Here is a 25,920-nt window from a genome sequence, read left to right as displayed (position 1 = left end):
GCCAATTCCCTCGTCCGATAATCTCGTTCGGTGGCTGTGCCTCCTACACCCGGCGGCGAGTGATGGGAACAAGAACCGTAGGAGACTAACCCGGCGAAACGGTGTTTGAACAACAGAGCAAGACCCTAATCGATGTCTCGCACGCCCAAATGGCCGGTCTCAAGAGAACAAGATCCTATAATCACTAAACAATAGGCTGAGGTAAGAAGCGATTCCAACCCCCACTTGTGAGGTGTCCACACGCAACGTTAATTCGTCCCACCGGCGACGGTTACTTCTTTGTTTCGGTTCTTTCCAAATCGCGCTCTACATCCGCCGTCCACTTTGCCACCGGTACTTTCGATCCACCGACACAGCTGCCAGTATTTCGCCTTGTCGATGACAAGAGCGCGGTTGTTGCCCGTGGAGAATAGGCGGCCCGTGTGAATGAGCACGACCGCTGGCTGGGGCTTCTTTCTGTACGACGCGTACATACCTGATCCGCTCGCGCCGCCCGCCGTGTCGCACGTATGCGATATGGTCAGATTGCGGTAAAGCGGTCGACCCACCGAACAATTGGCGTACACCATGACGGGCACGCCACCGTTCTCCTTATCAATGGGATACTGATTGATGCTGACAAGAGGCGACGGAATGGGATTTCGCAGGAGAAATCGGCTGCGCATGAACGGCATAAAGTGACCAGGACCCTTAGCTAATACAATTAATCCTGTAACACACAATTTTCGTTAGTAAAAGCGCGACGTACGTGTATCTCGTACCGTAATCGTATCCTGTCAATCGTTTATAGTGATATCCAGCGACGGTCATCAGCTGCGAGGAAAAAACTCACCCCCTCTTTCTATTGTACCACTCCCACGCGAGCGTCACCTTTTCCCACGGAATCGCTCCGTACGGCAACGGAATCGGCGCCTTGCCGTTGGCAGCTGGCGCAAATGTAATGTTGGAGTAAAAGTGGCCGTTTCCGTCGCTGATGCAGTGCGCTGCCGTCAATACGTGCCGTACATTGATAAGCGTTCCAGTGCAGAATCTCGGCTCACCCGGATCCGAACTAAAAAAGGCAATCACAGAATCATAAGCAGGTAAGAATAATACGCGAATACGGTTTGGTGTAGAAAACAACTCCGGTCGCCTTGACAGGATACCGCGTGGTGTTGTTGACTTCCATTCGGTCGTCTTGATCCACTATGGCTCTCAATTGGCGACGAGCGGTCGCGCGTCTTTCACATCTCGCTTTCTCGTCGTCTCCTATTGTTCTCGCGCCGCTCACGAGCTCTTCCTCCTCCTCTTCTTCTTCTTCCGGTGCCGTCCATTCCGCCGACGCGTCGTACAGCGTCACGCGACCGGCCCTGTCGACGGTCGACCATTTCAGGTCGTCTAACTCGTCGTCGTCGTCGTAACGGTTCGCTTCCGACTCGTCCGTCGGCGCTTCGGCCGAATCGAGATCGGGATACGAGAAGTTGAAGGCATCGTTCCCTAAACAATGCCAGAATTATTAATTAAGCATTTCCACAAGAGAAATTGTACTAAAGTTACAAAGCCTCGTTCATCAAACATGGCATAATCCCCCCTATACAAAATCGTAATCCCGAGCATTGATGAAAGATCTATTTATGCATTGGTTAAGGGATCAGATCGCGGAATAACACACTACAGCTCCTCTTTCGTTTGACTACATCTCCCTGTTGGATTTACGTACCTGCCAAAGCCAATATCTGAATGTCACTGCTGACCGCTTCCGCCTCGTTTTCTGCGACGCACGTATACGTCTTCGCGTCGGCAATCGTCATTGTATCAATGATAAGTCTTGATTTCAGCGAAGCCAAAGGCATAGAGCGTACGCGATTGTCGCTGTTGACGACGCGGCGGCCGCGATCCATTTCCCATCGAATGACGGGCGTGGGTCGACCGCCGGTCACAACGCAATCGACAGAGACGCTCGAATTCAAGGCCACGTCCAAACTCGAACGAATTCGTTGACGTCCTCGGAATAACGCAATAGTCGGAGCAGCTGAAAACGAGAGGAAAGAAAGCACGTGCGAAAATATCGGTTTGAATATTTACGCGTACCAATCACGTTCACTACTGACTTCTTGCTAGCAAAACCGCGAGCGTTGTTGACTCTGCATTCGTACGTCGTAGCCGGCTTCAAGGCGACGTTCATCAAGGCGAGAACCAAACTCTAAAAGACACCTTGCTATACCAACTGAACACAACTGATATTTTTCATTATACCAAAATTGAACTGGTCGATGTTAGTCCGTACTGTCTCAACGGAACGCCGTTACGAAAAACCGATATCGACAAAGGCGGCTCGCCGACTGCCATGCAGTAAAGAGCGACGTTTTCCCCGACGCGTGTCGTCACGTCGTTTCCAATACTCACATACTTTTCAACCCCATTTATCTTCGAAAACTGCGACGACGCTCCTATAACAGGCAAACCTACGAACGAAAAAAATAAGAAAATCTGCTCGAATTTCGTTTTGGCTTTCAGACCTTTCACCGAAATTGTCACGGAAGAAGTTTTACTTATAAACGAGTTCGAAATGGAGCACGTGTAAACGCCCGTGTCGTTAGAGGAAAACTGTGTGAAAGCTAGGCTGCTTGTTGCGTCGTCGTTTTGCCACGCTGTGTGTATCCTTCGTCGGACGCTCGAATCCACGGACGCTCCGTCTTTTAACCACTCCAACGAACTTGCGTCAGTGCAAGCGCACGATATCGCGAACGAGGAGCCGTCGTCGGCGAGAACGGTTTTCGAAGAAAAAATCGGTATCGGTAAGCGGTCGATCTTGACTGAAAACGAGGGTTGCACAGTGAATTTAAGCGGTTCTGCAGCCGGAAAAGAAAAAATTGATCAGTAACTTAAGTCAACTAATTTCTCACGCACTCATCGTCACGACGACAGCGGCGGAAGTCACCAAGCTGCCGACAGCACTTTCTGCCGCGCACCGATACGAGCCGACCAACTTCGACGACATCTTGCCGCGCAACACGAGCGCGGAATATCGATAGAACGACTCGACGTCGTTCTCTCCCACCCACGAGAGCCTCGACTCTGCGCCCGCGACGTCGCGACAGACAAGACGCAATTCCTCTCCTTCGGCGAAGCTGATCGCCGTTCTCACTTTCCCTCCCGTACGACCGTCAAAGACGACGGGCTCGGGGGGATTTCTTACAGTTACGTTAACGCGAATCGAATCGCGACCAACCCAATTGCGGGCCGTGCACGTATACAAACCTGCGTCGTCGCGTCGAACGCCACCGATGCGAAGTCTGCCGTGTCTCGGCTGTCGAATTCGGCCCGTTCGTTCGACGAGACGACCGTCGGGCTGACGCCAGGTGATGAGCGGCACCGGCGAGCCGGACGCGATGCAGTCAATCAGAAGAACCCATTTACGTTGCACGGCGATTTTTTCCATGGCAACGTTGCCCAAAAGAGCTCTCGATGAAACTTTTTTCATCTTTTCTGGAGTTCGGGTGATATTGGGTGCCTTGGGGCAGAGCGCAACTACGATATTTAGTAAGATATCGGCGTACGAGCGCTCGTGACCCTTACTTCTGACTTTGACTTCAGTCTCCATGACGCTGAATCCCACCGTGTTAGATGCGTTGCACTGATATGTGCCCTGATCCATTGGCTGAATGTTTGTGAGACGCAGCGATCCGTCCGGTTCCAAGCGAGCGCGAGGATGCCGCCCCGACGACAGTGGAATGCCGTCGACGTTCCACTGGTTTGTGGGGCGTGGATACCCAATAGCTTCGCACAGAATCGTCAGCGAATCAGCGCAGGAAACGACAGCAGAACTGCCAACGGATAAATTTCCAGAAGAACGACTGACTAACCTCGTGATAGCTGGAGGTTCTGCAAGAAATGAATTAGGTAATAAAAATACTAAAAAATTCCGTTTGCCTGCAACGTCGACGGAGTGATTTTGTTTCATTTCACCCCGATAGAAACAGGTGTAGATGCCGACCTCCAGCATTGTTACTGCACCAAGATATAAGCTGCCATCTTTCATTATCTTAATCAAGAGAGAAATAGTGCTACATCGTATCATCACAATAATTATTCTTATTCCTTACATCGCACTTTGAGTCAATGACGGTGCCATCTTTCAACCAAGTGACTGCCTCTTCGTCTATACAAGGAAGTCTCACCTTTTCACCAAAAAGAAGCAATTCGCCCGAGAACACTTTCACGTCGCTGGAAGAAGTCGGTGGGCTCTCATAGTAACACTCATAAAGTCCACAGTCGGCAGAAGTGAAGTTCTTCAAAACAAGCGTCTTTTCGACTGAACCAAATCGAATGGGAACGCTGCTCTTCTTCCAAGCCGTGTAGCTGTACTGCTCCTGGCACTCCACCAGCACAGTGGTGCCATAGTCAATAAGCACGGTCTCTTTATAAAACCACTCAAGATTTTTAACTATAAACGCAACATCAATCAAGCAGCCCCCATGCTATCCCCACTGACCTATTAGCTGAAAGCCTAGCTTCTCTCCGGTGTGGGAAAGACACGTATACTGACCGGAGTCGCTCATCCTTACGTTGCTGATGTTGAAGTACCCGTTCCCAAGCTTGTAGCGCCCGTCGGCGACGATTCGTTCGCCCTCTTTCAGCCACGCAAATTTGACGTTGTCGGCCATACACCACATGTAGACTGACGATCCTTCGACGGTGACAAGTTCGCGAACGTTGCTTCTCGGCGCAGTGCACATGTACAGGGGAGCGGCGACTTGACGCTCCGCAAGGCGACGGTTTCGAGACTCGAGTTGGGGACAGCGGGGCGGCGTTGGCGAGCAAGGGCGCCGCCGCGTTGGTAGTATAGGAGATAACGAGCAGACGCCTTTGCAGTAGATAGAACGCGTTTGCATGCCCTTTCCGCACGTCGTTGAGCAGGGACTCCATTTCGAGATCCGCCATCTTGCCTAAGGGAAGAGCGCGCTAAACCTTCTTTCAACCTCAATCTGAACCTCAAATGTGAACGCACACAAGCTGCCTCACAATGTATAAAACGAATTTCAAGCTTTAGAAAAAAAAAGCTTGAAAAAAAACGAGGTCCCGCCGAGATTCGAACTCGGATTGTTGGATTCAAAGTCCAAAGTGCTAGACCGTTACACCACGGGACCACCCGCGGATGCCTTGCTCTATTTCTTCGTATAAAAACATTCTATCTGGCCTACACAATACGGGTCTTCTCTGTTTGGCGGTTTTTACTGTCCGACAAGCAGATGCTTTATCATTTATGGCTATACCGACGTAAAGGGACGCGAAGCATTCTAATTGCAACGTTAATTGCATTGTTTTATCATGAAATGTTTGCTATGAAGAGGAGCAGCTTGCCTCCTTGTGAGCATGCCATCAAACCGCAAATATAATTAGGGCATTTTCGATACGTTACAGATAGTTCCCCTTCCCTGAGCCCTCTACCTCAACGAAAGCTTCTCTAAACTGGCAAACCTGCTGAACTGGTAATTTTAGAGCGTTCTCCATCATGGTTGTTCCTTCAGCAGCGACGAAGTAGAGAAAAATAAATCTAAAATAGCCATTAATCCCTGAGAAACCAATGACCTAGAAGTATCTTACATGTGCATTGTCCCAGATATTCCAGAAAGATCTTGAGACGACGGCAGACTGGTAGGACTTCAAGTTGACGAGAGGCCAAATAAGAAGAACAAAGGCTCCGGCTTAAGATTACGTCATTGCTGTAAGTCTCCTCCTCTTCACACGTCACAGCACGTGAGAACATACGCAATCAAGGTAAATGATTCTGAGAAGACACTCCAAGGGTCTGCACAAAAAATTGACACGTGTCTTAGCTTTGCAGTTCCAATGCAATGATTAGAAAAGTACAGTGTACAAAGCTGAATCAAACAGTTGTCACCAAGTCCTACAGAACACCAGTACTAATGATCTTGGAGCTTTCTCGTTGGCGACGTAAAGACAGAGAATTCATGTCGAGATTGAGACCCCTCAATGCCGCTGCCGTCGCCGCCACCAACGCCCCTATCGCTGCCATGGCTACTTCCACGGCCACGGCCACTGCCACCACGAGGACTTGGGTCAGTTTGATTTCCGTCTCCTTTTTTTGTCATTTGACCAAATATGCTCATTGCCTTAGAACCCAATTTGCTAAAGCCATACTTCAATCGTTTAAATTCTCACCTGGCCTACCATCGAAGCAATGTTTCCTGTGTCTGATGGCAGAAGAACAGTATTGTTTGTTTTGGCAAGGTTTCCAAACGCGTCGACGTACTAAAAATCAGTTTTTGCGTCACATTTCCTGCTGCAGTAACAAATATCAGAGACACTAACCTGCTCTGCTACGCTGAGAGAAGCAGCGTTAGCGCCGCCCTGCTCCTCAATTGCCGCAGCCACAGCACGAATAGCCCGAGCTCGAGCGTCTGCTCGAGCCATTATCGCCTTTGCCTCGCCTTATTAGAGAACGATTTCGGGTAATATAGTATTTCATTTGAAATCCCCTCTCCCCTACCTACCTTCAGCTTCATTTATTTGCTCCATCTTTAACGCTTCTGACGCCAAAATTTGACTTTGTTTGTGTCCTTCGGCAACATTGATAGCAGCTTGCCGTTCGCCTACAACCCAACGATTGCCCAACGTCACATGCCACCGCAATAGCTTAATAATTTCTCCGTGCCTTCTGAAGTTAAAACTTGAGCTCTCTTTTTCCTTTCCGCTTCCACCTAGGTATTTATTTATTTATTTATTTATTTATTTTCACAGAGAAGGGCAGTCTTACCTGCATTTGCATAGCTTCTTTCACCTTCTCGGGAAGCTGAATATCTCTAATTTCGTACCTCATGCAGTGAATTCCCCACGCTTCTGAAGCACTATTAATAGCCTCTGTATATGCAAAATTGTTCCAGTGCCATATCCACACCCACAGCATGTAACTCTTACCAACAATACCATGATTTAGGGCTGTTCTTTCCTGAAAGACATTATCCAGAGATATCTTTCCTGTAGAAATGTTCATCTATGATATCTTCAGTCTATCAAATTTGATCGCATACCAAGTTCTGATCTCATTGTTGTTTGTGCCAGCTGGACGACAGCATAACTGTGATGTTCAATCCCATAGGACGCCTAAACAATTTCTCTCTTGTGCAATTTTCTTCAGCCGTTCCTTACTTTGTAAGGATCAAATATCTTGTAATAGAGCACTCCATCAATATGAAGTGTAACATTATCTGGTTGATTTACTAATAATTAAAAACATAAAAGTCATTAACTCGAAGTCCTTGCCTAAGGTTATAGCGGACTGCTGTGGAATGTCTATTGTTATTTCCTTCAAGCTCTGCACGTAGCTGATTTGCTCCAAAACAGGAATGCAAAAATTCAGTCCCTACACGCGAAACCCCCGAGCTGGCAATAAAAAACACGAATAAACATTCCCTAATTACCGGATGAAGTATTCTGTTAAATTTTCCAAATCGTTCGATGATCCAAGCCTGCTGTTGCGGAACGAACGCGATGCCCTTGCATCATGCATGATTCACGTTCAAATGGTGCTCATTTCTGCAGCGCAGCCTGTTACTTACGAGGTTAGCAGGCGGTCTTTGTTGTGAAACAGAAGCTCGGTAGCTCGCGCGTCGCACGAAAGCGCGGGGCTAAGTGCAGAACGTATAGAACGGGAAGTCTACGCAAGAGCGGTGAAGCACTTGAACTAGAATCTGCTGAGCTCTTCGCATTGTCGCTTTTACGTCGAACAAAATTTCTCCTTTCGGCCTAGAAGGGGTCAAGGTTCGCCCTGGTGGAGGGGATGAGTGATCTCTGACTCGCGCTAGTGTCGTATGACGTCAGTGTTATGTCAGTCAGTTCTGTTGTAACTCTTACTGGTGCATTTTAGATACGAAAAATTTTTCCACGCTTACGGCACACTGGTAGTACTCAGTATCCTTGTCGTTGTACACTTTGCAATTGTTTAGCATCCGAATGACATCGGCCGTAAACAATTTTCTATTAGCATAATAACCAGACTTCAAACGATTACCAATGGATTGCAAATCTATATTTAAGTAGTGTGAGGCTAGTTGGTATTCAGGTGCAACAGCTGATCTAACCCATAGGAAACTTGATCACATCGTAGTAGTCAGGAACGTCATTCTGATCAACTGGCTTGTGAAACGGCCAAGAATCGGGATGATTCTAAGCCAAGAGAAGGGATTCATCTACCACTTTTTTGCCTCATTCAAAGTCACCTTCAGCTGCACATACAGTTGCTTTAGCTTAGGCTGAAGAAGTTCTGGATCAAAATCAGCTGCGTCTCTACACACCGCTCGCTATCAGTGCACCAACCGATCCAAGTGCAAAGTGGACTCACTTCTGACCAGATGGCGGTTTCCAGTTCGTCTCCACTGTAAATAAACAACAATTGACGTGCAAGGTATGTACTGTATCTTCATTCTCACGTATGCCAGGAATGCTTTCAATTGGAATTTGCCGCGCGCCCTCCTTGAAGCACTTCAAGCCTGGATACACTCTCCTGATTCCTTGCTTCTTTTCAATCAGCTGCCGAACAACCTACAATAAAAAATATTTTGTGCGTTCCACGCTGCAGAGAGAATTGTAGCAGCAGTACAGTACCTCCTTTTGTTTTCTTAATATGACTGACAGTTGCGTGTGCGAAATAGCTGGATTCAGCTCACACTACGTAAGAAAGCATCATGAAAAAGATAAAGCATTGAGCTTGACGCTACCTGCATTAGAGTTGCACCCTCGTATTCTTTGATGTAGCCCTGGTAGACAGACTTTGGCAGAGTGATGCGACACGAAAATCCCTAAAGCCGATCAGCTTACACTAGAGAAGCGTAACGCTGCGCTGGACGCGGTAATTTACCTGTTTCCTAAAGTATCCTACAGCAAACTCATCAGCGAAAGTAAGAAAGTGTAGCAGTTTGTGTCGAATGTGATAATCCTTGAGGTGATTCATCATATGAGTTCCATACCCCTTAGGACGTCAACAAAAAAACCTTCTCAGTACAAAGAACTGCAGAAATTGACGCGTCATCTACCTTCACTTGCTCATTCGACGAAATGGCACAGAAAACAATCTCGGAAAAGCCTTGACCGGGAAACATGCGAAAGCAAATTCCACCGGCGACGTGATTGTTCTTCACCAAAGCCAAAGAGCGATGCTTTCTACGAAAATCAATCATTCGAACGACGCACAACGCATTATGTAAATAAAGTGCCTTACGAATCAAACACCACCCTGGTTATGTACTCCTTCGGCATTCGAGGCAATTGGTGACTGAAGACGTTCTTCATTTCAATCAACCAAATGAGATGCTGCCTTCGCTCTCGCAAATCGCCGTGCACGGGCAGAAGACCAGGAGCGTTGCTAATGATATGAAACGAGATAATTCCGCGACGCTCTTCATCGCGAGCAGCGTCATCGCGAGCCGTGTGGACGCCAAATGCAGACGGCTGCAGTTTTGAAAAGAACTAATCCAATATCGAATAATTTCGCGGACTATTTTCACCTCGGGACCGAGCATCTTTTCTGGATCGGTCACAGTCGAAAACAGTTCAGCCAGATCATCTAAGCCTACGACGTATGACGCCCAAAAAATTTTCACGTTATTTCTTATACCTGTTTTAGCTTGTTTGGGTTGAGGAGGATTTACCGCGTCTCCTTCGTTGTCGTCGTCGTCACTGCCCTTGTCATTCTCATACCTTGTCGATTTATCTATATAAAATCGTTTTCTCTATCCAGCTAATCTCGTAGAGCAAACTGACTATCAGACGTATGATTCGATGCACCGTCTTGACTGGTATTTATCGCGCGCAAGAAATCTCCACGAGAGCACGTTGCCAGATTAGCATCCTCCATCAAGATAGCTTCAGCAGCACTCCCTAATATAAAAAAAAGTCAGAAACGAAAATTTAATTTTTAAAGTAGCTGTATACCTACCAATGTCAAGCTCGAGAAGACTCTCTTCCAACGAATGGCTATCCATATACGGCAAAGGGTCCGTTTTTGGTGCACTAACCGGCAACAGAGGATCGGTCATCGGCACAGCCGGCTGCCCGGCCGAACACATCTGAATCAAATCCAAGCTCGAAATAATGTCGCCAAACGACTCGCACGATTCCAAAGAAACGTTGAGAAGATTGATGTCGTCGGCGAGAAAGCTGTCCGCGGGAACGTCAGCGGACCCAACAGCCGCAGCAACAGCGGACGCTGGAGCGGCAGCGAACGTCGCCGAAGCCGCAGCATCGGCATCATCGCGCGCAGACTTATCATTGCTCGCAGTCCAAGGCGAAGGCATTTTGCCTAAGGACGGTCCTTCTTCCTTGTGACCGGAAGGCTCTAGAAGTCCACTGACGTCGTCTACTTGACTACTGGATAGGCTTTGGAATGTGCTTGGGTTAGTAGTCGTCAAATCTGGTTCCCATATTGAAGAGTGATCGTTGTCGACCTCCTTTCGAAAGTCGTTTAAGAATCTAAGAAGATAAAAAAAGAGTAGTGCTCTTTGGCAGTAATCAACAAGGGACTTCGTACTTTGGAAAGGCGGCCAATAGCGACGGAAGCGCGTCTTCCGACGCATATTTTCCTGATTTGAACTGGACAAGAATCTGCTGCGACAAAATCGGATAGATAGCCTTAATGAAGTGGTGACCAAATATGAGTGCCGGTTCAAAGAAAGGCAGGCTGATGCAACTAAGCGGAACACTGCAGTAAATGAGCCACCTAAAGAAAAAAACAAGACATCTTAATAAGGAAAAGGCTGAAATCATGTTTCGTTATATGATTTCATATATGAGACTACTAAAATCGCAATTTTATTTAATAGCCTCCCCCCGTCGCGTCGTTTGACCGTTAAAAGATGAAAAAACGCGCCTCTTTCACGTAGCAAATTTAAAAAAAATTAAAAAAAAAAGTTACGACACTTGATACAAACCACACGGAAGACGGTGCTATGGAGGTTTATCCGGTACCAGAGGTATCTCACAGGCGCAGCGGAGCTAATGACTAGGAAGGCCGGAGCCCTTGTCAAGTGAGGCGAATGACCGGCCACCGGGCCGTGATGGTCAAACCCTTGGGGAGAGTTTCCAACTCCCTTCTATCCTAGCCACGAGCTCTTGCTCCTGCTACTGATATGTATATGGAAACGCTGGGTATATATATAACAACCCTGCCGGGGTCACTTCGACTGCAGCTATTCACCAACCAAAAACACTCTCAATCGGCCGCAAATACATTTCTGACAAAAACCACAAACGAATTTTGTCGCAAATCAATCTAGAAACGCGAAAAAACGGAGAATATAACGCGTGCTACGTACGAAAGGCACGCCCTGTCACGCTACATATGACGTCAGTTGAATGCAACAAAATGCTTCATAGGAACAAGTAGAGGCAAAGAATTCGCCGCGAAGTGCATTGTGGGTCTATTCTAAAGACAATCAGTCGCCATTTAGAGGCGAAAAGCAAACGGATGCGAAGTTACGACGATATGCTTGATCAGCAAAATTTAGGTGATATGTGCCGCCTCTATAAAAAGACATAGCGAAACGCGCGCTACGCGTTTCAGACCAGAGATAATATTATCTCTGATCAGACGCTACATGTACCGGCGCGCCGCGTGCAGGCACTCGTTGACTGAGTACTGGCGCGCCGAGCGCAGTCATTCGTTGACTGAGTACCGGCGCGACGCGCGCAGGCACTCGTTGATTGAGTACCGGCGCGCCGCGCGCAGGCACTGAGTACCGGCGCGCCGCGCGCAGACACTCGTTGACTGAGTACTGGCGCGCCGCGCGCTGGCATTCGTTGACTGAGTACTGGCGCGCCGAGCGCAGGCACTCATTGACTGAATACGCGCGCTGCGCGCTGTCTCTCGTCAAATTACCTAACTACAGACAAATAAATTAGGTCAAAATTTCTCCAAAGACAAATTTCGTTATAAGGAAAAGGCTGAAATTATGTTTTCAACCTTCCGAGTATACATTTATATACTCCGGGCGGCTCCCTGAGTATATAAATATATTTTCTTCTTGTAGAAATTAATAAGGAAAAGGCTGAAATCATGCTTTCAACCGTCCTCCTTGTAGAAATTAATCATTGGTTTTTCAATTTAAATTGGCAATACTTTTCATATATTCCCCCATATTCGGCGACGCTGATTCCAATTCCATCCGCTCGTCGTCCGTACTTCGACAGACTCTCCATCTTCCAGCGATTGACAAAGTAGAGAAAGTGCTTCGCCAGCGTACTCATCATCTGCCACTGAGGCTGCCCGAGGTAATCATATTGACGCGACACAAATTTCTGAACGGCCTGAAAAAAAACACCCATACCAAACCCTCAAAGAGAACATATTCACACGTTCTAACCGCCGTGACTGAAGGATTTTCAAACGGCGGAGCTCCGGCGAGAACGTTGACATTCGGCTTGAGCTGGAGCTCGAGCAGCGTCCGAGTAAACAGCTGAGAGATCCGATCGTATATCCGTCGCTCGTCGACGTCGTCGGTGCGCTGAATCAGACCGAGAACCGTTTCGACGTCCGAAACGACGACGAAGAGCTGCGAGACGATTTCGGTCGAGAGGTCGTGCAAGTGAGCCACGTGGGCGTCGGCCGGATGTTGGCAATCGTGACAGGGTTCGAGCAAACGCGATTGGGACGTCTCCTTCGTCGCGATCGTTTGCTTCCAGCCTCGGCACTTGCACTGATCGATCTATTCGCGTCGCGTCAACTATTTCCGATTTTTTTTGGCTTCGATTCGTTGCTTTTCCCTTACCTGGCACGGCAGGTATAGGCTTATGCGTTCGAGTTTCTGCACTCGAGAAAGTTCGTCGAGCTGCCGCTTCTTTCTTTCCATCCGTTTCGCGCGATGCTGCCTTACAGTTCCATCAGCCACCAGGTACGATATCGAATTTTGATAAAAGTCGTCTGAAGACTCCATCGGCCGCCCAGAACCTGAAGAAGCGACGTCGTACAGCGAAAATGAGCGAAGAAAATCTCAAAAGTCGCGTGCGCTGTGCTCAAACGCCCGTATCGCTTACGAAGGTGTGAACTCGCCTTCAAACACGCACGTTTCCGAGTGTTCCGAATGTCTTTCGAACTCTCGCGCAAGGAAATGTTGTCAAGAGGATGTTGCGTTTGCGTACTGGGTGGGTGGCATCTCACATGAGGAGCCCACGCACTGTCTAAAGTGAGCGCCAAGACTCTTGTAATATTACTATAATTTATTACAAGAGAGTCGCTTGGCCAGTATCTTGTAATTTCACTGTAATGTATTACAAGAGAGTCTGTTGGCCAGACTCCTGTAATTTCACTGTAATTTATTACAAGAGAGTCGGCAGGCCAGTCTCTTGTAATTTTACTGTAATTTATTACAGGAGAGAAGAGTTGGCCGGTCTCCTGTAATTTTACTGTAATTTATTACAGGAGAGAAGAGTTGGCCAGTCTCTTGTAATTTTACTGTAATTTTTTACAGCAGAGGAGAGTTGGCCAGTCTCCTGTAATTTTACTGTAAATTATTACAGGAGAGAACACTTGGCCAGTCTCCTGTAATTTTACTGTAATTTATTACAGGAGAGAACACTTGGCCAGTCTCCTGTAATTTTACTGTAATTTATTACAGGAGAGAACACTTAGCCAGTCTCCTGTAATTTTTCTGTAATTTATAACAGCAGAGAAGAGGTGGCCAGCCTCCTGTAATTTTACTGTAATTTATTACAAGAGAGTGTTGGTCAGTCTCTTGTAATTTTACTGTAATTTATTACAGGAGAGAAGAGTTGGCCGGTCTCCTGTAATTTTACTGTAATTTATTACAGGAGAGAAGAGTTGGCCGGTCTCTTGTAATTTTACTGTAATTTTTTACAGCAGAGAAGAGTTGGCCAGTCTCCTGTAATTTTACTGTAATTTATTACAGGAGAGAACACTTGGCCAGTCTCCCGTAATTTTACTGTAATTTATTTCAGGAGAGAAGAGTTGGCCAGTCTCTTGTAGGCGGTATATATATTCCGTCAGGCATTGTTCGTACTCCGCCGGTAGGCGGTATATATATTTCGTCCGGCGGTGTTCGTACTCCGCCGGTAGGCGGTATATATATTCCTTCAGGCAGTGTTCGTACTCAACAGGCAGGCGGTCTATATATTCCGTCAGGCGGTTTTCGTACTCTTCCGGCAGGCGGTATAGATATTTCGTCAGGCGTTGTTCGTACTCCGCCGGTAGGCGGTATATATATTTCGTCCGGCGGTGTTCGTACTCCGCCGATAGGCGGTATATATATTGCGTCAGGCGGCGTTCGTACTCCGCCTGCAGGCGGTATATATATTCCTTCAGGCAGTGTTCGTACTCTGCCTGCAGGCGGTATATATATTTCGTCAGGCGGTGTTCATACTCTGCCTGCAGGCGGTATATATATTCCGTCAAGCGGTGTTCGTTCACTGCCGGCAGGCGGTATATATATTTCGTCAGGCGGTGTTCGTACTCCTCCGGCAGGCGGTCTATATAATCCGTCATGCGGTTTTCATACTCTTCCGGCAGGCGGTATAGATATTCCGTCAGGCGTCGTTCGTACTCCTCCGGCAGGCGGTATATATATTCCGTCGGGCGGTGTTCGTACTCTTCCGGCAGGCGGTATATATATTCCGTCAGGCGGCGTTCGTACTCCGCCAGTAGACGGTATATATATTCCTTCAGGTATTGTTCGTACTCCGCCGGCAGGCGGTATATATATTTCGTCCGGCGGTGTTCGTACTCTTCCGGCAGGCGGTATACAGTACCGATCATATGTATTAGGCCACCCTGGTTTCTTTAGTAATCATTGTCGTAATACGCGCTAATTCATTCAAAAGATACGTAGAAGTCGAACTTCTGTTTGCACTAGTAACAACCTTCTACCTTTGCTCTTCTTTCGTAGAACAAATGTTGCAAGTTTTGTAGCAACTGTGTGGCGTTACAAGAGCAGTACTGTAACCCTGTCTATTTATAGTGCGTTTTGAAAGTTAGGCAAAACTTAGGCAAAATGAATTAATATTTGACTTCCAAAGTTAATAAGCATTAGTTTTATTGCTTGCGAAATTTTTGAGATTGAAACCAACCTAACTAAAGGCAAAAATCAGAAATTTTTAAAGTTTTAATTTTTTGCAAAGCATTAAGAAAATCCTTGTTTTAGAACTATACGTAGAAATTTCTGTTAAAAGCATCAGCAACTCCAGTAAAAGAACTGAAAAGGATGCTTATTTATTCCTCTTTCATCTAATGACAACTTCGATTTCTAAAGCATTAGTTAGACCAGTTTAGAGAATTAAAATGAAAAGGTGGTAAAATGGCGTTATTGCAAACAGAGTAGCTTCTTAGCCCCAAACTGGAGGCATGCGGAAGACAACTTTGCAACATTTGTCATGTTAAACTTTAACCACTTTTCAGTTAATTAAAAAAAATTAACCATACGAAAATTCAATTTTTACGCAAAAATTGTCCTATGTTCGGTGAAGGGTATTATTCTTAGTGTTATCACTAAAGCGCGTATTGTCTCAATGGAATTGCCACAAATTTGCTACAATTGTTTTTTTTACAAATTTAAGACTTATCTCTTCTTTTAAAAAGAAGCTTTGCTAAAAGCAAAGAGAGACTTTTTTATCACGCATCATACAAACTTGACTCTGTATAAGGGTTACTAGGGGTGGCCTGATACTTATGACCGGTACTGTATATATTCCGTCAGGCGGCGTTCGTACTCCGCCAGTAGGCGGTATATATATTCCGTCACGCGTTGTTCGTACTCCGCCGGTAGGCGGTATATATATTACGTCAGGTATTGTTCGTATTTAGCCGGCAAGCGGTATATATATTCCGTCAGACGTTGTTCGTACTCCTCCGGCAGGCGGTATATATATTTCGTCCGGCGGTGTTCGTACTCTTCCGGCAGGCGGTATATATATTTCGTCAGGCGTTGTTCGTACTCTTCCGGCAGGCGGTATATATATTGCGTTAGGCGGCGTTCGTACTCCGCCGGTAGGCGGTATATATATTCCGTCAGGCGACGTTCGTACTCCTCCGGCATGTGAAATATATAATTCGTAGGCATTGTTCGTACTACGCCGGTAGGCGGTATATATATTTCGTCCGGCGGTGTTCGTACTCCGCCTGCAGGCGGTATATATATTTATTGAGGCAGTGTTCGTACTCAACAGGTAGGCGGTATATATATTTCGTCAGGCGGTGTTCATACTCTGCCTGCAGGTGGTATATATATTCCGTCAGGCAGCGTTCGTACTCTGCCTGCAGGCGGTATATATATTCCGTCAGGCGGCGTTCGTCCTCCTCCGGTAGGCCGTATATATGTTCCGTCAGGCGGTGTTCGTTCACTACCGGCAGGCGGTATATATATTTCGTCATGCGGTTTTCGTACTCTTCCGGCAGGCGGTATAGATATTCCGTCAGGCGGCGTTCGTCCTCCTCCGGTAGGCCGTATAGATATTCCGTCAGGCGGCGTTCGTACTCCGCCGGTAGGCGGTATATATATTCCGTCAGGCGGCGTTCGTACTCCGTCGGCAGGCGGTATATATATTCCGTCAGGCGTCGTTCGTACTCCTCCGGCAGGCGGTATATATATTCAGTCAGGCGTTGTTCGTACTCCTCCGGCATGCGAAATATATAATTCGTCAGGCATTGTTCGTACTACGCCGATAGGCGGTATATATATTGCGTCAGGCGGCGTTCGTACTCCTCCGGCAGGCGGTATATATATTTCGTCCGGCAGTGTTCGTACTCTTCCGGTAGGCGGTATATATATTCCGTCAGGCGGCCTTCGTACTCCGTCGGTTGGCGGTATATATATTCCGTTAGGCGTTGTTCGTACTCCCCCGGTAGGCGGTATATATATTCCGTCAGGCGTCGTTCGTACTCCTCCGGCAGGCGGTATATATATTCAGTCAGGCGTTGTTCGTACTCCTCCGGCATGCGAAATATATAATTCGTCAGGCATTGTTCGTACTACGCCGATAGGCGGTATATATATTGCGTCAGGCGGCGTTCGTACTCCTCCGGCAGGCGGTATATATATTTCGTCCGGCAGTGTTCGTACTCTTCCGGTAGGCGGTATATATATTCCGTCAGGCGGCCTTCGTACTCCGTCGGTTGGCGGTATATATATTCCGTTAGGCGTTGTTCGTACTCCCCCGGTAGGCGGTATATATATTCCGTCAGGCATCGTTCGTACTCCGCCGGCAAGCGGTATATATATTCCGTCAGGCGTTGTTCATACTCCTGCGGCAGGCGGTATATTTTTCTCGTCAGGCTGTGTTCGTACTCCTCCGACAGGCGGTATATATATTCCGTCAGGCGGCGTTCGTACTCCGCGGGTAGGCGGTATATATTCCGTCAGGCGTTGTTCGTACTCCGCCTGCAGGCGGTATATATATTCCGTCAGGCGTTCGTACTCCGCCTGTAAGCGGTATTTGTACTCCGCCTCCACGCGGCATATATTTTCGGTCAGGTGTTGTACGTACTCCTCCTGCAGGCGGTATATATATTTCTTCCGGCGGTGTTCGTACTCCGCCAGCAGGCACTATATACATTCCGTCAGGCGTTGTTCGTACTCTTCCCGCAGGCGGAATATATATTTCGTGCGGCGGCGTTCGTACTCCGCCGGTATATATATTCCGTCAGGCATTGTTGGTACTCCGCCGGCAAGCGGTATATTTTTCTCGTCAGGCTGTGTTCGTACTCTTCCAGCAGGCGGTATATATATTGCGTCAGGCGGCGTTCTTACTCCGCCGGCAAGCGGTATATATATTCCGTCAGACGTTGTTCGTACTCCTCCGGCAGGCGGTATATATATTGCGTTAGGCGTTGTTCGTACTCCGCCGGTAGGCGGTATATATATTCCGTCAGGCGTTGTTCATACTCCTGCGGCAGGCGGAATATATATTTCGTACGGCGGTGTTCGTACTCTTCAGGCAGGCGGTATATATATTTCGTCAGGCGTTGTTCGTACTCTTCCGGCAGGCGGTATATATATTGCGTTAGGCGGCGTTCGTACTCCGCCGGTAGGCGGTATACATATTCGGTCAGGCGACGTTCGTACTCCTCCGGCATGTGAAATATATAATTCGTCAGGCATTGTTCGTACTACGCCGGTAGGCGGTATATATATTTCGTCAGGCGGCGTTCGTACTCCGCCTGCAGGCGGTATATATATATTCCTTGAGGCAGTGTTCGTACTCAACAGGTAGGCGGTATATATATTTCGTCAGGCGGTGTTCATACTCTGCCTGCAGGTGGTATATATATTCCGTCAGGCGGCGTTCGTACTCCGCCTGCAGGCGGTATATATATTCCGTCAGGCGGCGTTCGTCCTCCTCCGGTAGGCCGTATATATGTTCCGTCAGGCGGTGTTCGTTCACTACCGGCAGGCGGTATATATATTTCGTCATGCGGTTTTCGTACTCTTCCGGCAGGCGGTAAAGATATTCCGTCAGGCGGTGTTCGTACTCCGCCTACAAGCGGTGTATATATTCCGTCAGGCGCTTTTCGTACTTTTCCGGCAGGCGGTATAGATATTCCGTCAGGCGGTGTTCGTACTCTGCCTGCAGGCGGTATATATATTGCGTCAGGCGGCGTTCGTACTCCGCCTGCAGGCGGTATATATATTCCTTCAGGCAGTGTTTGTACTCTGCCGGCAGGCGGTCTATATATTCGGTCAGGCGGTTTTCGTACTCTTCCGGCAGGCGGTATAGATATTCCGTCAAGCGGTGTTCGTACTCTGCCGGCAGGCGGTATATATATTACGTAAGGGGGTATATATATTCCGTCAGACGTTCGTACTCCGGCGGTAAGCGGTATTCGTACTCCGCCTCCACGCGGTATATATTTTCCGTCAGGCGTTGTACGTACTCCTCCGGCAGGCGGTGTATATATTTCGTCACGCGTTGTTCGTACTCCGCCGGTAGGCGGTATATATATTACGTCAGGTATTGTTCGTATTCCGCCGGCAAGCGGTATATTCCGTCAGACGTTGTTCGTACTCCTCCGGCAGGCGGTATATATATTTCGTCCGGCGGTGTTCGTACTCTTCCGGCAGGCGGTATATATATTTCGTCAGGCGGTGTTCGTACTCCTCCGGCAGGCGGTATATATATTTCGTCCGGCGGTGTTCGAACTCTTCCGGAAGGCGGTATATATATTTCCTCAGGTGGTGTTCGTACTCTTCCGGCAGGCGGTATATATATTTCGTCCGGCGGTGTTCGTACTCTTCCGGCAGGCAGTATATAGATTTCGTCAGGCGGTGTTCGTACTCCTCCGGCAGGTGGTATATATATTCCGTCAGTCGACGTTCGTACTCCTCCGGTAGGCGGTATATATTCCGTCAGGCGTTGTTCGTACTCCGCCTGCAGGCGGTATATATATTCCGTCAGGCGTTCGTACTCCGCCGGTAAGCGGTATTTGTACTCCGTCTCCACGCGGTATATATATTACGTCACGCGTTGTGCGTACTCCGCCGGTAGGCGGTATATATATTCCGTGAGGCATTGTTCGTACTCCTCCGGCAGGCGGTATATATATTCCGTCAGGCGGCGTTCGTACTCCGCCAGTAGGCGGTATATATATTCCGTCAGGCGGCGTTCGTACTCCGCCAGTAGGCGGTATATATATTACGTCAGGTATTGTTCGTATTCCGCCGGCAAGCGGTATATATATTTCGTCCGGCGGTGTTGGTACTCTTCCGGCAGGCGGTATATATATTACGTCACGCGTTGTTCGTACTCCACCTGTAGGCGGTATATATATTTCGTCAGGCGGTGTTTGTACTCTTCCGGCAGGCAGTATATATAAGGAAAAGGCTGAAATCATGTTTCGTTATATGATTTCATATATCATATGAGACTACTAAAATCGCAATTTTATTTAATAGCCTCTCCCCGTCGCGTCGTTTCACCGCTAAAACATGAAAAAACGCGCCTCTTTCACGTAGCAAATTTTTAAAAAATTTAAAAAAGTTACGACACTTGATACAAACCACACGGAAGACGGTGCTATGGAGGTTTATCCGGTACCAGAGGTATCTCACAGGCGCAGCGGAGCTAAGGACTAGGAAGGCCGGAGCCCTTGTCAAGTGAGGCGAATGACCGGCCACCGGGCCGTGATGGTCAAACCCTTGGGGAGAGTTTCCAACTCCCTTCTATCCTAGCCACGAGCTCTTGCTCCTGCTACTGATAAGTATATGGAAACGCTGGGTATATATATAACAACCCTGCCGGGGTCACTTCGACTGCAGCTATTCACCAACCAAAAACACTCTCAATCGGCCGCAAATACATTTCTGACAACAACCACAAACGAATTTTGTCGCAAATCAATCTAGAAACGAGAAAAAACGGAGAATATAACGCGTGCTACGAACGAAAGGCACGCCCTGTCACGCTACATATGACGTCAGTTGAATGCAACAAAATGATTCATAGGAACAAGTAGAGGCAAAGAATTCGCCGCGAAGTGCATTGTGGGTCTATTCTAAAGAAATTCCGTCGCCATTTAGAGGCGAAAAGCAAACGGATGCGAAGTTACGACGATATGCTTGATCAGCAAAATCTAGGTGATATGTGCCGCCTCTATAAACAGGCATAGCGAAACGCGCGCTACGCGGATCAGACCAGAGATAATATTATCTCTGATCAGACGCTACATGTACCGGCGCGCCGCGCGCAGGCACTCGTTGACTGAGTACTGGCGCGCCGCATTCGTTGACTGAGTACCGGCGCGCCGCGCGCAGGCACTCGTTGACTGAGTACCGGCGCGACGCGCGCAGGCACTCGTTGATTGAGTACCGGCGCGCCGCGCGCAGGCACTGAGTACCGGCGCGCCGCGCGCAGACACTCGTTGACTGAGTACTGGCGCGCCGCGCGCTGGCATTCGTTGACTGAGTACTGGCGCGCCGAGCGCAGGCACTCATTGACTGAATACGCGCGCTGCGCGCTGTCTCTCGTCAAATTACCTAACTACAGACAAATAAATTAGGTCAAAATTTCTCCAAAGACAAATTTCGTTATAAGGAAAAGGCTGAAATTATGTTTTCAACCTTCCGAGTATACATTTATATACTCCGGGCGGCTCCCTGAGTATATAAATATATTTTCTTCTTGTAGAAATTAATAAGGAAAAGGCTGAAATCATGCTTTCAACCGTCCTCCTTGTAGAAATTAATCATTGGTTTTTCAATTTAAATTGGCAATACTTTTCATATATTCCCCCATATTCGGCGACGCTGATTCCAATTCCATCCGCTCGTCGTCCGTACTTCGACAGACTCTCCATCTTCCAGCGATTGACAAAGTAGAGAAAGTGCTTCGCCAGCGTACTCATCATCTGCCACTGAGGCTGCCCGAGGTAATCATATTGACGCGACACAAATTTCTGAACGGCCTGAAAAAAAACACCCATACCAAACCCTCAAAGAGAACATATTCACACGTTCTAACCGCCGTGACTGAAGGATTTTCAAACGGCGGAGCTCCGGCGAGAACGTTGACATTCGGCTTGAGCTGGAGCTCGAGCAGCGTCCGAGTAAACAGCTGAGAGATCCGATCGTATATCCGTCGCTCGTCGACGTCGTCGGTGCGCTGAATCAGACCGAGAACCGTTTCGACGTCCGAAACGACGACGAAGAGCTGCGAGACGATTTCGGTCGAGAGGTCGTGCAAGTGAGCCACGTGGGCGTCGGCCGGATGTTGGCAATCGTGACAGGGTTCGAGCAAACGCGATTGGGACGTCTCCTTCGTCGCGATCGTTTGCTTCCAGCCTCGGCACTTGCACTGATCGATCTATTCGCGTCGCGTCAACTATTTCCGATTTTTTTTGGCTTCGATTCGTTGCTTTTCCCTTACCTGGCACGGCAGGTATAGGCTTATGCGTTCGAGTTTCTGCACTCGAGAAAGTTCGTCGAGCTGCCGCTTCTTTCTTTCCATCCGTTTCGCGCGATGCTGCCTTACAGTTCCATCAGCCACCAGGTACGATATCGAATTTTGATAAAAGTCGTCTGAAGACTCCATCGGCCGCCCAGAACCTGAAGAAGCGACGTCGTACAGCGAAAATGAGCGAAGAAAATCTCAAAAGTCGCGTGCGCTGTGCTCAAACGCCCGTATCGCTTACGAAGGTGTGAACTCGCCTTCAAACACGCACGTTTCCGAGTGTTCCGAATGTCTTTCGAACTCTCGCGCAAGGAAATGTTGTCAAGAGGATGTTGCGTTTGCGTACTGGGTGGGTGGCATCTCACATGAGGAGCCCACGCACTGTCTAAAGTGGGCGCCAAGACTCTTGTAATATTACTATAATTTATTACAAGAGAGTCGCTTGGCCAGTATCTTGTAATTTCACTGTAATGTATTACAAGAGAGTCGGCAGGCCAGTCTCTTGTAATTTTACAATAATTTATTACAAGAGAGTCTGTTGGCCAGTCTCTTGTAATTTTACTGTAATTTATTTCAGGAGAGAAGAGTTGGCCAGTCTCCTGTAATTTTACTCCGCCTCCAGGCGGTATATATTTTCCGTCAGGCGTTGTACGTACTCCTCCGGCAGGCGGTATATATATTTCGTCCGGCGGTGTCCGTACTCTTCCCGGCAGGCGGTATATATATTGCGTCAGGCGTTTTTCGTACTCCTCCGGCAGGCGGTATATATATTCCGTCAGGCGACGTTCGTACTCCTCCGGCATGCGAAATATATAATTCGTCAGGCATTGTTCGTACTACGCCGGTATATATATTTCGTCCAGCGGTGTACGTACTCCGCCGATAGGCGGTATATATATATTGCGTCAGGCGGCGTTCGTACTCAACAGGCAGGCGGTATATATATTCCGTCAGGCGTCGTTCGTACTCCGCCTTCACGCGATATATATATATTCAGTCAGGCGGTGTTCGTACCTCCAGGCGGTATATATATTCCGTCAGGCGGCGTTCGTACTCCGCCGGTAGGCGGTATATATATTTCGTCAGGCGGTGTTCGTACTCTTCCGGCAGACGGTATATATATTACGTCAGGCGGCGTTCGTACTCCGCCGGTAGGCGGTATATATATTACGTCACGCGTTGTTCGTTCTCCTCCGGCAGGCGGTATATATATTTCGTCCGGCGGTGTTCGTACTCTTCCGGCAGGCGGTATATATATTCCGTCAGGCGGCGTTCTTACTCCGCCGGTAGGCGGTATATATATTCCGTCAGGCGTTGTTCGTATTCCGCCGGTAGGCGGTATATATATTTCGTCAGGCATTGTTTTTACTCCGCCTGCAGGCGAAATATATATTCCGTCAGGCGTCGTTCGTACTCCGCCTGCAGGCGGTATATATATTCAGTCAGGCACTGTTTGTACTCCGCCGGTAGACGGTATATATATTGCGTCAGGCCTTCGTACTCCGCCGGTAAGCGGTATTTGTACTCCGCCTCCACGCGGTATATATTTTCGGTCAGGCGTTGTACGTACTCCTCCGGCAGGCGGTATATATATTTCGTCAGGCGTTGTTCGTACTCCTGCGGCAGGCGGTATATTTTTCTCGTCAGGCTGTGTTCGTACTCCTCCGACAGGCGGTATACATATTCCGTCAGGCGGCGTTCGTACTCCGCCGGTAGGCGGTATATATATTTCGTCAGGCGGTGTTCGTACTCTTCCGGCAGGCGGTATATATGTTGCGTCAGGCATTGTTCGTACTCCGCCGGCAGGCGGTATATATATTTCGTCAGGCGGTGTTCGTACTCCTCCGGCAGGCGGTATATATATTTCAACATGCTGTGTTCGTACTCTTCCGGCAGGCGGTATATATATTTCGTAAGGCGGTGTTCGTACTCTTCCGGCAGGCGGTATATATATTCCGTCAGGCGGCGTTCGTACTCCGCCTGTAGGCGGTATATATATTCCGTCACGCGTTGTTCGTACTCCGCCGGTAGGCGGTATATATATATTGCGTCAGGCGGCGTTCGTACTCAGCAGGCAGGCGGTATATATACTCCGTCAGGCGTCGTTCGTACTCCGCCGGTAGGCGGTATATATATATTGCGTCAGGCGGCGTTCGTACTCAGCAGGCAGGCGGTATATATATACTCCGTCAGGCGTCGTTCGTACTCCTCCGGTAGGCGGTATATATATATTCCGTCAGGCGGCGTTCGTACTTCGCCGGAAGGCGGTATATATATTCCGTCAGGCGTCGTTCGTACTCCTCCGGTAGGCGGTACATATATTCCGTCAGGTGTCGTTCGTACTCCGCCTTCACGCGATATATATATTCAGTCAGGCGGCGTTCGTACTCCGCCTCCAGGCGGTATATATATTCCGTCAGGCGGCGTTCGTACTCCGCCGGTAGGCGGTATATACATTCCGTCAGGCGGTATATATATTTCGTCAGGCGGTGTTCGTACTCTTCCGGCAGGCGGTATATATATTACGTCAGGCGGCGTTCGTACTCCGCCGGTAGGCGGTATATATATTACGTCACGCGTTGTTCGTTCTCCTCCGGCAGGCGGTATATATATTTCGTCATGCGGTGTTCGTACTCTTCCGGCAGGCGGTATATCGTCATGCGGTGTTCGTACTCTTCCGGCAGGCGGTATATATATTTCGTCAGGCGTTGTTCGTACTCCTCCGGCAGGCGGTATATATATTTCAACCTGCGGTGTTCGTACTCTTCCGTCAGGCGGTATATATATTTCGTCAGGCGGTGTTCGTACTCTTCCGGCAGGCGGTATATATATTCCGTCAGGCGGCGTTCGTACTCCGCCAGTAGGCGGTATATATATTCCGTCAGGCGGCGTTCGTACTCCGCCAGTAGGCGGTATATATATTCCGTCACGCGTTGTTCGTACTCCGCCGGTAGGCGGTATATATATTACGTCAGGTATTGTTCGTATTCCGCCGGCAAGCGGTATATATATTCCGTCAGACGTTGTTCGTACTCCTCCGGCAGGCGGTATATATATTTCGTCCGGCGGTGTTGGTACTCTTCCGGCAGGCGGTATATATATTTCGTCAGGCGGTTATCGTACTCTTCCGGCAGGCGGTATATATATTGCGTCAGGCGGCGTTCGTACTCCGCCTGCAGGCGGTATATATATTCCTTCAGGCAGTGTTCGTACTCAACAGGCAGGCGGTATATATATTCCGTCAGGCGGCGTTCGTACTCTGCCTGCAGGCGGTATATATATATACCGTCAGGCGGCGTTCATACTCCTCAGGTAGGCCGTATATATGTTCCGTCAGGCGGTGTTCGTTCACTACCGGCAGGCGGTATATATATTTCGTCAGCGGATGTTCGTACTCCGCCTGCAGGCGGTATATATATTTCGTCAGGCGGTGTTCGTACTCTTCCGGCAGGCGGTATATATATTTCGTCAGGCGGTGTTCGTACTCCTCCGGCAGGCGGTATATATATTTCGTCAGGCGTTGTTCGTACTCCTCCGGCAGGCGGTAGATATATTTCGTCAGGCGTTGTTCGTACTCCTCCGGCAGGCGGTATATATATTTCAACCTGCGGTGTTCGTACTCCGCCTACAGGCGGTATATATATTCCGTCAGGCGGTTTTCGTACTTTTCCGGCAGGCGGTATAGATATTCCGTCAGGCGGTGTTCGTACTCTGCCTGCAGGCGGTATATATATTTCGTCAAGTGTTCGTACTCCGCCTGCAGGCGGTATATATTTTCCGTCAAGCGTTCTTCGTACTCCGCCTCCATGCGGTATATATATTTTCCGTCAAGCGTTGTTCGTACTCCTCCGGTAGGCGGCATAGATATTCCGTCTGGCGTTCGTACTCCGCCGGTAAGCGGTATACATATTCCGTCAGGCGTTGTTCGTACTCCTCCGGCAGGCGGTATATATATTTCGTCAGGCGGTGTTTGTACTCTTCCGGCAGGCAGTATATATAAGGAAAAGGCTGAAATCATGTTTCGTTATATGATTT

General features: G+C 48.4%; 3 protein-coding genes and 1 non-coding gene across 4 annotated transcripts in view; all 4 read right to left on the bottom strand.

Annotated features, from left to right (window-relative positions):
* Positions 1 to 159: 159 nt before the first annotated feature.
* Positions 160 to 5,739, bottom strand: LOC136192351 (hemicentin-2-like). The gene is made up of 15 exons (XM_065980895.1): positions 5,587 to 5,739; positions 5,461 to 5,536; positions 4,475 to 4,928; positions 4,086 to 4,426; positions 3,913 to 4,024; positions 3,559 to 3,864; positions 2,890 to 3,510; positions 2,499 to 2,831; positions 2,236 to 2,444; positions 2,071 to 2,182; positions 1,700 to 2,011; positions 1,104 to 1,476; positions 871 to 1,051; positions 762 to 813; positions 160 to 709 (listed from the first exon to the last, which is right to left on the bottom strand). Exons 1-15 carry the CDS (start codon positions 5,592 to 5,594, stop codon positions 249 to 251), a joined length of 3,951 nt encoding a protein of 1,316 aa, XP_065836967.1. The 5' UTR covers positions 5,595 to 5,739; the 3' UTR covers positions 160 to 248.
* On the bottom strand, positions 5,057 to 5,129 carry Trnaq-uug (transfer RNA glutamine (anticodon UUG)). Its single transcript has one exon. It is a non-coding gene; the product is annotated as a tRNA-Gln (tRNA).
* Positions 5,740 to 5,815: 76 nt separating the features above from the next.
* LOC136192352 (stomatin-like protein stl-1) lies at positions 5,816 to 7,803 on the bottom strand. Its single transcript, XM_065980896.1, has 13 exons — positions 7,683 to 7,803; positions 7,563 to 7,631; positions 7,425 to 7,499; positions 7,267 to 7,366; positions 7,153 to 7,211; positions 7,035 to 7,107; positions 6,922 to 6,981; positions 6,761 to 6,864; positions 6,659 to 6,704; positions 6,498 to 6,596; positions 6,316 to 6,434; positions 6,166 to 6,255; positions 5,816 to 6,116 (listed from the first exon to the last, which is right to left on the bottom strand). Exons 1-13 carry the CDS (start codon positions 7,710 to 7,712, stop codon positions 5,907 to 5,909), a joined length of 1,134 nt encoding a protein of 377 aa, XP_065836968.1. The 5' UTR covers positions 7,713 to 7,803; the 3' UTR covers positions 5,816 to 5,906.
* A 23-nt stretch (positions 7,804 to 7,826) lies between these two features.
* Positions 7,827 to 25,920, bottom strand: part of LOC136192348 (histone acetyltransferase KAT2A-like) — a 21,238-nt gene continuing 3,144 nt past the window's right edge. The window contains exons 4-24 of the mRNA XM_065980893.1: positions 21,862 to 22,040; positions 21,457 to 21,798; positions 21,213 to 21,400; positions 12,765 to 12,943; positions 12,360 to 12,701; positions 12,116 to 12,303; positions 10,529 to 10,717; positions 9,938 to 10,470; positions 9,763 to 9,879; positions 9,617 to 9,712; positions 9,507 to 9,571; positions 9,221 to 9,450; positions 9,036 to 9,162; positions 8,861 to 8,971; positions 8,721 to 8,801; positions 8,608 to 8,670; positions 8,433 to 8,544; positions 8,345 to 8,378; positions 8,223 to 8,289; positions 8,085 to 8,169; positions 7,827 to 8,029 (exon numbers count right to left, since the gene is read on the bottom strand). Of these exons, the coding sequence (XP_065836965.1) occupies positions 7,854 to 8,029; positions 8,085 to 8,169; positions 8,223 to 8,289; positions 8,345 to 8,378; positions 8,433 to 8,544; positions 8,608 to 8,670; positions 8,721 to 8,801; positions 8,861 to 8,971; positions 9,036 to 9,162; positions 9,221 to 9,450; positions 9,507 to 9,571; positions 9,617 to 9,712; positions 9,763 to 9,879; positions 9,938 to 10,470; positions 10,529 to 10,717; positions 12,116 to 12,303; positions 12,360 to 12,701; positions 12,765 to 12,943; positions 21,213 to 21,258 (2,841 nt within the window). The 5' untranslated portion in view covers positions 21,259 to 21,400; positions 21,457 to 21,798; positions 21,862 to 22,040 and the 3' untranslated portion in view covers positions 7,827 to 7,853. The remainder of the gene's footprint in view (positions 8,030 to 8,084; positions 8,170 to 8,222; positions 8,290 to 8,344; positions 8,379 to 8,432; positions 8,545 to 8,607; positions 8,671 to 8,720; positions 8,802 to 8,860; positions 8,972 to 9,035; positions 9,163 to 9,220; positions 9,451 to 9,506; positions 9,572 to 9,616; positions 9,713 to 9,762; positions 9,880 to 9,937; positions 10,471 to 10,528; positions 10,718 to 12,115; positions 12,304 to 12,359; positions 12,702 to 12,764; positions 12,944 to 21,212; positions 21,401 to 21,456; positions 21,799 to 21,861; positions 22,041 to 25,920) is intronic.

The sequence above is a fragment of the Oscarella lobularis genome, chromosome 10 (assembly GCF_947507565.1).
Source record: "Oscarella lobularis chromosome 10, ooOscLobu1.1, whole genome shotgun sequence".
Classification (NCBI taxonomy): domain Eukaryota; kingdom Metazoa; phylum Porifera; class Homoscleromorpha; order Homosclerophorida; family Oscarellidae; genus Oscarella; species Oscarella lobularis.
The sequence above is the reverse complement of the archived record's forward strand: the minus strand, read 5'-3'. Positions and strand labels throughout refer to the sequence as shown.

Excerpts from the sequence above, each read along its gene's own strand:
- LOC136192351 (XM_065980895.1), bottom strand. Across the intron at positions 4,929-5,460 it reads TAAAATTACCAGTTCAGCAG|GCAAGATGGCGGATCTCGAA; the intron begins GTTTGCCAGTTT and ends CTCTTCCCTTAG. Across the intron at positions 2,012-2,070 it reads GTCAGTAGTGAACGTGATTG|CTGCTCCGACTATTGCGTTA; the intron begins GTACGCGTAAAT and ends TCTCGTTTTCAG.
- LOC136192352 (XM_065980896.1), bottom strand. The coding sequence starts at position 7,712 with ATGCGAAGAGCTCAGCAGATTCTAGTTCAA. Across the intron at positions 6,982-7,034 it reads AACAATGAGATCAGAACTTG|GAAAGATATCTCTGGATAAT; the intron begins GTATGCGATCAA and ends ACATTTCTACAG. Across the intron at positions 6,256-6,315 it reads CTCTCAGCGTAGCAGAGCAG|TACGTCGACGCGTTTGGAAA; the intron begins GTTAGTGTCTCT and ends ACTGATTTTTAG.